Genomic DNA, 11,891 nt, shown 5'->3' with positions numbered 1-11,891 from the left:
TCTTATAAACAACCACCACCAGGGGCCTCCTTTCTCCACGGACTTGTATCGTCGTCACAAGTTACCACAGTTACAAATTCATAAACCCCGCCTATTTCTTTTTTATTTTACTAGGCAAGTTTCTACCATTCCTCTTCTTAAAATGTTAAACCTAACCACACTGTTAACCTTATGGCTGACCCTAAACTTAAATTAAGCACAAAAAAACACTTTATTTTTATGATATAGACAATTTTGACTGTGGCTTGGAATGCGCGAGAGTATATCGATAGTTGATATTCTCGCTGGATTTGCAAGTTCACCACAAAGGCCCCAGAACCTGTGTATGGATCTGAGAAGTAATTTGAATAAGACTGGGCATTTTGTTGAGTTTCTTAGTTTACGTATTATGAGCATATTCAGATAGCAAGAGGCGAGGCAATGGGGATGATTGTGCCCGAAATCTATATTCTCCAGCAGGTGGCGTGTTTTCCGCATACCTAGCCAGGAGTTTTTGTTTGTAGGTCAATGAGAGAGCGTTTAATAGATCCCTACGGTGGGAGTGTCATAATACCCACAACACCTAGCGGTCAAACAGGAAAACGGTTCCAATCTTTTTTCCACCATTCATTTTTCCTATAGAGGATTTTAGAAACAATTAAAATAAGAACTGTGTTTCATATAGGCTACTTCCGGCGCCGACAGAGATGGCTGCCTCGCTTCGCGTTCCTAGGAAACTGCAGTATTTTGTTTTTTTATGTGTTATTTTTTACATTGTTACCCCAGGAAATCTTAGGTTTTATTACATACAGTCAGGAGGAACTATTGGATATCTTGCCTATGCCGTTCGGCCATCACTCATTCATATATTTTTATGTACATATTCTTATTCATTGTTGTGAAATTGTTAGGTTACATACTTGTTAGATATTACTGCATGGTCGGAACTAGATGCACAAGCATTTCAATACACTCGTATTAACATCTGCTAACCATGTGTATGTGACAAATAAGATTTGATTTGATTTAACCATGGCATGATGTTTTGATAACCATTTAAATCTCTTTCAGACACGGTGACTTATCAATATATTCAGCTCTATTTACTCAGATTTGAAAAGGCTAATTAGCATCAAAGTAGACCATGCAAGACTGCAAATCCCTGCAAGCTCCTGCACGTCATCTCTAGCTGACACCTTTACTAACAGGTATTGTGTCAATTTAAAACTTGCCCAAAACAGTTCACAGAATTGTCCATTTAAATACACTACCGTTCAAAAAGTTTGGGGTCACTTAGAAATGTCCTTGTCTTTTGAAAGAAAAGCTTTTTTTTTGTCCATTAAAATAACATCAAATTGATCAGAAATACAGTGTAGGCATTGTTAATGTTGTAAATTAATATTGTAGCTGGAAACAGCTGATTTCTTTATGGAATATGACTCTCTCTGGATATATTGTCGGAATCGGTTCAGCAAACGGGCTTCTCCATGCATCGCGCCGACAGAGATAAACACCTTTCTGGGAAAAGGTGTATGCTTTATGATTAACAACTCATGGTGTAATCATAACAACATACAGGAACTCAAGTCCCCACCCGATCTAGAATTCCTTACAATCAAGTGCCAGCCATTTTACCTACCAAGAGAATTGGCATCAGTTATAGTCATAGCTGTGTACATTCCCCCTCAAGCAGACACCAAGACCGCCATCAAGGAACCTCACTGGACTATATGCAAACTGGAAACCATACATCCTGCGGTTGCATTTATTGTAGCTGGGGAGTAACAAAGCAAATTTGAGAACAAGTCTACCTAAATTCTTCCAGCATATTGATTGCGCTACGCCCATGCTCAAAACCCTCAACTACTGCTACTCGAACTTCCGCAATGCATACAAAGCCCTCTCTTTGACAAATCCGACCACGACACCATCTTGCTCCTTCCGTCTTATAGGCAGAAACTCAAACAGGATGTACCAGTGACAAGAACCATTCAACACTGACCATGCTTCAAGATTGTTTTGATCATGCGGACTGGAATATGTTCCGGGCAGCCTCAGAGAACAACATCGACCTATAGGCTGACTCGGTGAGTGCGTTTATAAAGAAGTGCATTGGAGATGTTGTACCCACTGTGACTATTAAAACCTACCCTAACCAGAAACCATGGATGGATAGCAGAATTCGCACAAAACTGAAAGCGCGATCCACCGCAATTAACCATGGAAAGAGGTCTGGGAATATGTCAGAATATACACAGTGTAGCTATTTCCTCCGCAAGGCAATCATTAAGCGAAATGCCAGTACAGAGACAAGGTGGAGTTGCAATTCAACGGCTCAGACATTAGACATATGTGGCAGGGTCTACAGGAAATCACGGACTACAAAAAGAAAACCAGCCACATCACGGACACTGACGTCACGCTTCCAGACAAACTAAACACCTTCTTTGGTCGCTTTGAGGATAATAGTGTCACCGTCGTGGCTAACAAGGACTGTGCCCCCTCCTTCTCTGTGGCTGACGTGTGTAAAACATTTAAACGTGTTAACCCTCGCAAGGCTGCTGGCCCAAAGCATGTGCAGACCAGCTGGCTGGTGTGTTTACGGACATATTCAAATCGCTCCCTATCCCAGTCTGTTGTCCCCACATGCTTCAATATGGCTACCATTGTTCCTGTACCCAAGAAGGCAAAGATAACTGAACTAAATGACTACGTAGCACTCACTTCTGTCATCATGAGGTGCTTTGAGAGATAGTCAAGGATCATGTCACCTCCTCCTTACCAGCCACCCTAGACCCACTTCAGTTTGCAAACTGCACCAATATGTCCACAGACAACACAATCGCCATCACACTGCACACTGCCCTATCCCATCTGACAAAAGGAATACCTATGTAAGAATGCTGTTCATTGACTACAGCTCAGCCTTCAACACCATAGTACCCTCCAAGCTCATCATCAAGCTGGAGGCCCTGGGTCTCAACCCTGCCCTGTGCAATTGGGTCCTGGACTTTCTGATGGGCCGCCCCCAGGTGGTGAAGGTAGGAAACAACATCTCCACTTCGCTGACCCTCAACACTGGGGCCCCACAAGGGTGCGTGCTCAGCCCCCTCCAGTACTCCCTGTTCACCCACGACTGCGTGGCCATGGACGCCTCCAACTCAATCATCAAGTTTGTAGACAACACAAAAGTAGTGGGCTTGATTACCAACAACAACAAGACCGCCTTCAGGGAGGAGGTGAGGGCACTTGGAGTGTGATGTCAGGAAAACAACCTCTCACTCAACGTCAACAAAACAAAGGAGATGATCGTGGACTTCAGGAAACAGAGGGAGCACCCCCCTATCCACATTGAAGGGACAGCAGTGGAGAAGGTGGAAAGTTAAGTTCCTCGGCGTACACATCACAGACAAACTGAAATGGTTCACTCACACAGACAGTGTGGTGAAGGCAGCACAACAGCGCCTCTTCAACCTCAGGAGGCTGAAGAAGTTTGACTTGTCACCCAAAACCCTGACAAACTTTTAAAGATGCACAATCGAGAGCATCCTGTCGGGCTGTATCACAGCCTGGTACAGCAACTGCTCTGTGTAACGGATGTGAAATGGCTAGCTAGTTAGCGGGTACGCGTTAGTAGCATTTCAATCAGTTACGTCACTTGCTCTGAGACTTTAAGTAGGGTTGCCCCTTGCTCTGCAAGGGCCGCGGCTTTTGTGGAGCGATGGGTAACGCTGCTTCGTGGGTGACCGTTGTTGATGTGTGCAGAAGGTCCCAGGTTCGCGCCCGTGTCGGGGCGAGGGGACGACGTAAAGTTATACTGTTACATTGATGCTGTTGACCCGGATCACTGGTTGCTGCGGAAAAGGAGGAGGTTGAAAGGGGGGTGAGTGTAACGGATGTGAAATGGCTAGCTAGTTAGCGGGTACGCGCTAGTAGCATTTCAATCAGTTACGTCACTTGCTCTGAGACTTTAAGTAGGGTTGCCCCTTGCTCTGCAAGGGCCGCGGCTTTTGTGGAGCGATGGGTAACGCTGCTTCGCGGGTTACCGCTGTTGATGTGTGCAGAAGGTCCCAGGTTCGCGCCCGTGTCGGGGCGAGGGGACGACGTAAAGTTATACTGTTACATTTGCCCACAACCGTAAGGCTCTCCACAGGGTGGAGCGGTCTGCACAACGCATCACCGGGGGCAAACTACCTGCCCTCCATGACACCTACAGCACCCGATGTCACAGGAAGGGGCAAAAAGATCATCAAGGACATCAACCACCCGAGCTACTGCCTGTTCACACCGCTACCATCCAGAAGGTGAGGTCAGTACACGTGCATCAAAGCAGGGACCGAGAGACTGAAAAACAGCTTCTATCTCAAGGCCATCAGACTGCTAAACAGCAATCACTAACTCAGAGAGGCTGCTGCCTACATTGAGACCCAATCACTGGTCACTTTAATAAATGGGTCACTTCATACAATGCACTCTAAATAATGGCACTTTAATAATGTTTACATATCTTACATTACTCATATCACATGTATATACTGTATTTTATACCATCTATTGCACCTTGCCTATGCTGCTCTGCCATTGCTCATCCCTATACTTACATGTACATATTCTCATTCACCCCTTTAAATTTGTGTGTATTAGGTAGTTGTTGGGGAATTGTTAGATTACTTGTTAGATAGTACTGCACTGTTGGAACTAGAAGCACAAGCATTTTGCTACACTCGCATTAACATCTACTAACCATGTGTATGTGACAAATACAATTGGATTTGGAATATCTACATAGGTGTACAGAAGGCCAGTATCCTGGAGTCGCCTCTTCACGGTTGACGTTGAGACTGGTGTCTTGCGGGTACTATTTAATGAAGCTGCCAGTTGACTTGTGAGGCATCTGTTTCTCAAACTCGACACTAATGTTCTTGTCCTCTTGCTCAGTTGTGCACCGGGGCCTCCCACTCCTCTTTCTATTCTGGTTAGAGCCAGTTTGCGTGGTTCTGTGAAGGGAGTAGTACGCAGCGTTGTACGAGTTCTTCAGTTTCTTGGCAATTTCTTGCATGGAATAGCCTTCATTTCTCAGAACAAGAATAGTCTGACGAGTTTCAGAAGAAAGTTCTTTGTTTCTGGACATTTTGAGCCTGTAATCGAACCCACAAATGCTGATGCTGCAGATACTCAACTAGTCTAAAGAAGGCCAGTTTTATTGCTGCTTTAATTAGCACAACAGCTGTCATAACATAATTGCAAAAGGGTTTTCTAATGGTCATTTAGCCTTTTAGCCTGCTAAACTTGGATTACCTAACACAACATGCCATTGGAACACAGGAGTGATGGTTGCTGATAATGGGCCTCTGTACGCCTATGTAGATATTCCATAAAAATCTGCCGTTTCCAGCTACAATAGTCATTCACAACATTAACAATGTCTACACTGTATTTCTGATCAATTAGATGTTATTTTAATGCACACAAAAAATCTAAGTGACCCCAAACTTTTGAACAGTATTGTACATTTAGACAATTTATTCATTACTACATTTACCTAGCATCAGATAGTTAATCCAGAGATTTTTACCTTTGCCTCGATTCAGCATTCTCATCCAGATTATCATGGCATCTGTAGTTCTTTATGATAGCCATATTAGCATTTCATTTGTTGGGAGTAAATACAGGCAAGTATATTGATAAATCACCTTGTCCAATAGAGATTTACAGTTATCAAAACGTCACGCCAGGGTAAACCATCACGAAACACAGCACTTATTTTAAGTTTTTCTAATATCCCATATGGAGAAAATGAATGGTGGAAAAACAATTAGAACCATTTCCCAGTTTGACCGCTGGGTTTTATGGGTATTATGACTCATACTGTTACTGTATTTGGTTAACAAAAAATGGGATGATTTATTTGCTACATAATGCTTAGGGTAAGAGTGTACTGACATAAGTATGACATCCAGGCAACTTTGAGAAGAAAAAAAACACTTTATATCTGAGATGGTCACACACTGGTGACACCTGCTCTTACCTCCTATTTTTAAAGACGTTTATTTTCATTGTTAGAGCAGCTACTTGAGTATCTGGTCACTACAATGCATAAGCTGTGATATGTTTTTCACTTGTAGCAAATATATTTAGTCCTAAAACCAGGAAATAAGTTATCTGGTTCAGCCAACCATATGAGAAAAATGAATGGCGAAAGAATATGGTTTTGGAATAAACACTGAAAATAAGGTTTGAGGTTAACACAGGTTTAGGAGATACGCTTTGTTCTATGAGATAATATGACCTTTGTGAATTATGAAGCCTTTGCAATTTGTGTTTTATTATTACACAAATTCTAATAAATTCACAATGTGAAGTTAGCTGATGATAATATCATAGAGGAAAACGTATAACATATCCCAAGCCGTGTTTACCACAGACCTTATTTTCGGCGTTTATCCCAAAACCCTACAAAAACGCCATTCATTTTTCACCCCACCCAGTAGGTGGTGGCAACAAACCATGAAAGAATGTAGTCCCCTGCAAAACTTCCCAGAAGAAGAAGTTCACAAAAAAAAATGGCTGCACAGCAACAACCCGGTGGACCGATTCCTCAAGTTGGAATGCAGCAAGCTGCTACACTTCAACAACAGCAGTTGAGTCAACAGCAAGATTTCGACCCTGTTCATCGATTCAAAATGCTTATTCCACAATTAAAAGAGAGCCTCCAGGTACTCCCCGTTTTGTTTACATGAGCTGGTAACAATGGCTGGTCAGTCTGGTCTCTTCACTGCCACACAGAGGGGAAAAGGCGAATTTTCGACCAACCTTTACTTGGCGATCCTTCCAGTAATCCAACAATGTGTACGCTGCCATCTGTCTATTTCAAATATTCTCATTGATTGAGACGGGTGAGTGTCATTCAACCAGTAGTTAAATTGGGAGGTGAGGTGGGGGGCGTCTTTTAGTTCGAGGGCACTCAGCCAAGGTTGTAGCCAGCTGACTAGCTCTAGAACTCTAGCCTTAACCAGCGTTAGAGTTCTCAATCAATCCGGCATATAACAGCTGGATCAATGAACTGCAATACTGACGCTCTGTTGTAACGTTACTAATCCTGTTTGTGATACGGGTTTGGAAACCTTTTGGAACTTTAACATTCACATCAGTGAGGAAAAAATCTTGCAAATACATAAGGTAAACTTACTGTAGGCAGTTTAGCAAAGTTGCGCCCGGCAGAATGTGACAACACTGGGTGAACAAAGGTAAGAAACTTCCTCCCCAGTTAAGCTCCCGGTGATGAGAGGAAGTGTAGTCGGTTTTGAAAATAAAATTGCCGGGTGTAAACAGAAAGCAACTTTGCTAAACTACGTACAGTAAGTATCTGATGTATTTTTACAATTATTTATTGCTTATATGAAAGTTAAATTCCAAATATTTCCACATCTCTATCGCATGTGAGGTGTAGGCCGGGCCCTATAGGCCTATGTGAGTTTAGAGAGTTTCGGCGCTCCGTCAGCGGTCGTTGCATTGCCCCATAGCTAATCATAACGGAAATTAAATGACTCCAAATGCATCAATTGGTATCATTAGAAGGGCTAGTAGCTCACCTGTGTAATGACTGGGCATGCATGTTTCCCCCCCTGTGCCACTCGGAATTTGAAAGCGCCCAGATGCGTATTATTTTCTCCCATAGAATGCGACAAGCTTGGATAGGTAAACTATTCTACTATGGGGTTGTCTACTGTTGTTGTCTGAGGAAGATATTTTTCATTATATAATTCAAAATTAGCATTACCAAAGGTGCCGGTGCCACACCTGTCTCTAATTTGGATCATAGGGGAAGGGTTTGGGACCCAGGCCAATTCAGATTTGAAGTAGACAAGATGGCAGCGTACACATTGTTGGATTACCTAATGGAGCAAAAAAATAGATTTAATTTAACGGAGCATTTTCTAAATTCAAATGAACCATCTGCAACTAGCCAATGCGTTGTCTTCCATGTTGGGAATTGAGGACGTATAGACAAGTTGGTTGAAAATTCTCTGTGTTACGCTTTACACTACCTAAATAATAACGCACATCAGCCAGCTGGAACAGTAGTAATGGTCAGACTAGGCAATATTTTTAATGCCTACCTTTTTTATTTGAACTGCAAATAGTGGTCAGAGACGGTGAGTATGGTGATAATGCAATATAATATGTATGCATAGTAACAAAATATTGTATTTACCTATGTACAGGGTTGCAAAATGTAGCTACACCAAATATAGGATAACTAAGCATTATTTTCTGTCTAGAATGTCATGAAGATTGCCTCTTTAAATTTGGGACATAATACATCAATTGACAATGGCATGTAAGTACACTTTTCCCCCCCTAACTCTCAATGGTACATACACAGCCTATAAGTGTGTATTTTCTGGACCTGGAGATGCACAACTTTCCTTTGTGTTTCAGAAAGAGCAGTGATGCCAGTGTACAGCGGTTTGACAAGAGTCTGGAAGAGTTTTATGCCCTATGTGATCAGCTGGAACTCTGCTTAGTGAGTCTCACACACACACAACCTGCTTGTATTTCCATGCTCCAGTGAAATAGTTCACCACCTCCTGTTACTACACATGTCTTCTTTCTATTTGGCTTTTAGACTGCCAAGCATCATTCACCATATTTTTATGAGTTTATGAATCGATAAAGCTGGCAGCCTGGTCATCCTCTCACTATTACTCCTCTGTTGTTTCTCCCCATAGCGGCTTGCCTACGAGTGCTTATCCCAGAGCATTGACAGTGCCAAGCACTCTCCTAACCTGGTCCCAACAGCCACCAAGCCTGACACCGTGCAGACAGAGTCCCTGTCCTACTCACAGTACCTCAGCATGATCAAGTCGCAGATCTCCTGCGCCAAAGACATTCATAACGCTCTATTGGAGTGCTCCAAGAAAATCGCAGGCAAGGGCCAGCCACCAGGAGTCCTGTAGAAATGGGCATTTCATTATATTATTATTTTTCTAAAGTTATTTGTATTTTTTTGTTGTTGTAATAATTGATAAAGACATACAAAGTTGATTTAACTGTTTAACGGATGCCCCTCTTCACTTTTCTTCCCCCCAAAATCTGAAAAGTAGCAAAAATAATGTCCTCGAGCATCATGTAATGAGATTTACAACTTCCTCAGATTATGGAAAACCAACTGTGCCTCAGATCCAGCCAGTCATAATTTCAACAACGCTATCCCACTTTTGACACCAATGGGGTCTTGACGACGTCACTAGGTGTTGAACTAAGGTTGCTATAGTATTTTTACAAGCCAATGCCCTTTTTTTATTTCGTTCGTTCGCTCGCTTCACAAAAATAAAATCTGTTAAACACTTAAAGCTGCAATGCCCAGTGGTGAAACAGTGATGTTCGTTTGCGATATTACGACAACGAAGTTACTGACAGACGTTTTCTTCCCCTCGACATCATTGCATACGTGACAGAAAAGCACATAATTAATACTGCCATTGTTTTTAACCATGCTGCTCCATGCTCCTGAGCTTGGCCACAAAATTAAATAAGAGGTGGGACATCTGTGGCACCGTTTCCCGCTACTGTAACCAAAATGATCAAATTCTCGTTAATTTCTCTGTCTTGATTCAGAATGGTGCTTTGCCAGAATGTGGACCGTTTGTCAGCATGCTAGGCTAGCCAATGCTATAGGAGCCCATTGGATTCCATGAAAAATAACAGTTAGCGTTGGGGGGAATTCAACAACACAACAAAAGTGTTGTTGAATCGAATGGGCTGCTGTATCATTAGCTAACCTAGCATGCTGACAAAGGGCTGTTTAATTAAAAACTCAGTATTTCGATCTTTTCGATTCATCATTTCGGGATGATTAGGAGTACAGCGAAAAATTTAATCTCTGGCTTGAAGTACGTTTTCCAAGCAATTTTTTGGTCACATTCACATGGTTAGCAGATGTTAATGCGAGTGTAGCGAAATGCTTGCGCTTCTAGTTCCGACAGTGCAGTAATATCTAACAATTTGCCAACAACTACCTAATACACACAAATGTAAAGCAGTGAATGAGAATATGTACATGGAAGTATATGGATGAGCGGCATAGGCAAGGTGCAATAGATAGTATAAAATGCAGTATATACGTGATATGAGTAAGATATGTAAACATTATTAAAGTGGCATTATTTAGAGTGCATGTTATAAAGTGACCCATTTATTAAAGTGGCCAGTGATTGGGTCTCAATGTAGGCAGCAGCCTCTCTGAGTTAGTGATAGAAGCTGTTTTTCAGTCTCTCGGTCCTAGCTTTGATGCACCTGTACTTGACCTCGCCTTCTGGATGGTAGCGGTGTGAACAGGCAGTGGGTGGTTGATGGCCTTGATGATCTTTTTGGCCATACACTGTGCCGGGCTCTGGTGGTACACATTCTTGCACAGCGCTGTTCCGAATTCAATAGAGAAATTAACAAGTCTGATCATTTTGACTACCGCTGCTGTGAGTTCAGCTTAAATCAAGTTTGTATGCCCCAAGGTGTAAATATTATTTTGTTTTGTCACATTACCTAATATAACCACCAGAGAAGTGACCGAGTCATGTGTTGGGAATTCTGTACCAAAGCTGTCCAAAACCAGCTTCTATTCAACCAAACTGCAAAACCTCTGTGTGGCAGAGTAGCTTTGTCTTAATTATAATAAATCTTTTTTACTCACTTTAATTTCTCTTACTTTTACATACAGTTTCTATATACACACACAGTCCATTTGGAAAGTATTCAGACCCATTCACTTTTGTTCACATTTTGTTACGTTACAGCCTTTTTCTAGAATTGATTAAATCGTTTTTTTTCAGTCAATCTACACAGAATATCCTATAATGACAAAGCAAAAACAGGTATTGAGTATTGAGATCCTTTTTTTATTTTTATTTTTTAATATTTTTTTATTAGTATTGAGATCCTTGTTGAAGCATATTTGGCAGCGATTACAGCCTAGAGTTTTCTTAGGTATGAAAGCAACAAGCTTGGCACACCAGTCTTTGGAGAGTTTTTCCCATTCTTCTCTGCAAATCCTATCAAGCTTTGTCAGGTTGGATGGGAGCGTCGCTGCATAGCTTTTTTCAGGTCTCTCCAGAGGTGTTCTATTTGTTCAAGTCCGGGCACTGGCCACTCAAGGACATTCAGAGACTGTCCCGAAGCCACTCCTGCGTTGTCTTCGCTGTGTGCTTAGGGTCGTTGTCCTGTTAGGTGAACCTTCACCCCAGTCTGAGGTCCTGAGCACTCTGGAGCAGGTTTTCATCTCTCTACTATACTCTGTTCATCTTTCCCTTGATCCTGACAAGTCTCCCAGTCCCTGCTGCTGAAAAATATCCCCCCCAGCATGATGCTGCCACCACCATGTTTCACTGTAGGGATGGTGCCAGGTTTCTTCCAAACAAGACACTTGGCATTCAGGCCAAAGAGTTCAATCTTGGTTTCATCAGACCAGCGAGTCTTGTTTCTCATGGTCTGAGAGACCTTTAGTTGCCATTTGGCGAACTACAAGCGGGCTGTCATGTGCCTTTTTACTGAAGAGTGGCTTCCGTGTGGCCACTCTACCATAAAGACCTGATTTGGTAGAGTGCTGCAGAGATGGTTGTCCTTCTGGAAGGTTCTCCCATCTCCACAGAGGAACTCTGGAGCTCTGTCAGAGTGACCATTGGGTTCTTGGTCACCTCCCTGAATAAGGCCCTTCTCCCCCGAATGCTCAGTTTGGCTGGGCGGCCAGCTCTAGGAAGAGTCCTGGTGGTCTCAAACTTCTTCCATTTAAGAATGATGGAGGCCACTGTGATCGTGGGTACATTCAATTCTGCAGATATATATTTTTTTGGTGCCCTTCCCCAGATCTGTGCCTCGACACAATCCTGTCTCGGTGCTCAACGGACAATTCCTTC

The 11,891-nt window shown here is 42.5% G+C and overlaps 1 protein-coding gene across 1 annotated transcript; it reads left to right on the top strand.

Annotated features, from left to right (window-relative positions):
* The first annotated feature begins 6,500 nt into the window (after positions 1–6,500).
* Positions 6,501–10,672, top strand: LOC129821781 (mediator of RNA polymerase II transcription subunit 29-like). Its single transcript, XM_055879419.1, has 4 exons — positions 6,501–6,695; positions 8,262–8,320; positions 8,422–8,506; positions 8,712–10,672. The coding sequence occupies exons 1-4, from the start codon at positions 6,543–6,545 to the stop codon at positions 8,937–8,939; spliced, it is 525 nt and encodes a 174-aa protein (XP_055735394.1). The 5' UTR covers positions 6,501–6,542; the 3' UTR covers positions 8,940–10,672.
* Positions 10,673–11,891: the final 1,219 nt, after the last annotated feature.

The sequence above is a fragment of the Salvelinus fontinalis genome, chromosome 24 (assembly GCF_029448725.1).
Source record: "Salvelinus fontinalis isolate EN_2023a chromosome 24, ASM2944872v1, whole genome shotgun sequence".
Lineage (NCBI taxonomy): Eukaryota > Metazoa > Chordata > Actinopteri > Salmoniformes > Salmonidae > Salvelinus > Salvelinus fontinalis.
This window is presented reverse-complemented; position numbering and strand designations above follow the sequence as displayed.

Bases quoted from the DNA above. Each gene is read 5' to 3' on its own strand.
- LOC129821781 (XM_055879419.1), top strand. From the start codon at position 6,543: ATGGCTGCACAGCAACAACCCGGTGGACCGATTCCTCAAGTTGGAATG. The intron at 6,696-8,261 runs GTACTCCCCGTT...TTTTCTGTCTAG, and splicing joins AATTAAAAGAGAGCCTCCAG to AATGTCATGAAGATTGCCTC. The intron at 8,507-8,711 runs GTGAGTCTCACA...TTCTCCCCATAG, and splicing joins ATCAGCTGGAACTCTGCTTA to CGGCTTGCCTACGAGTGCTT.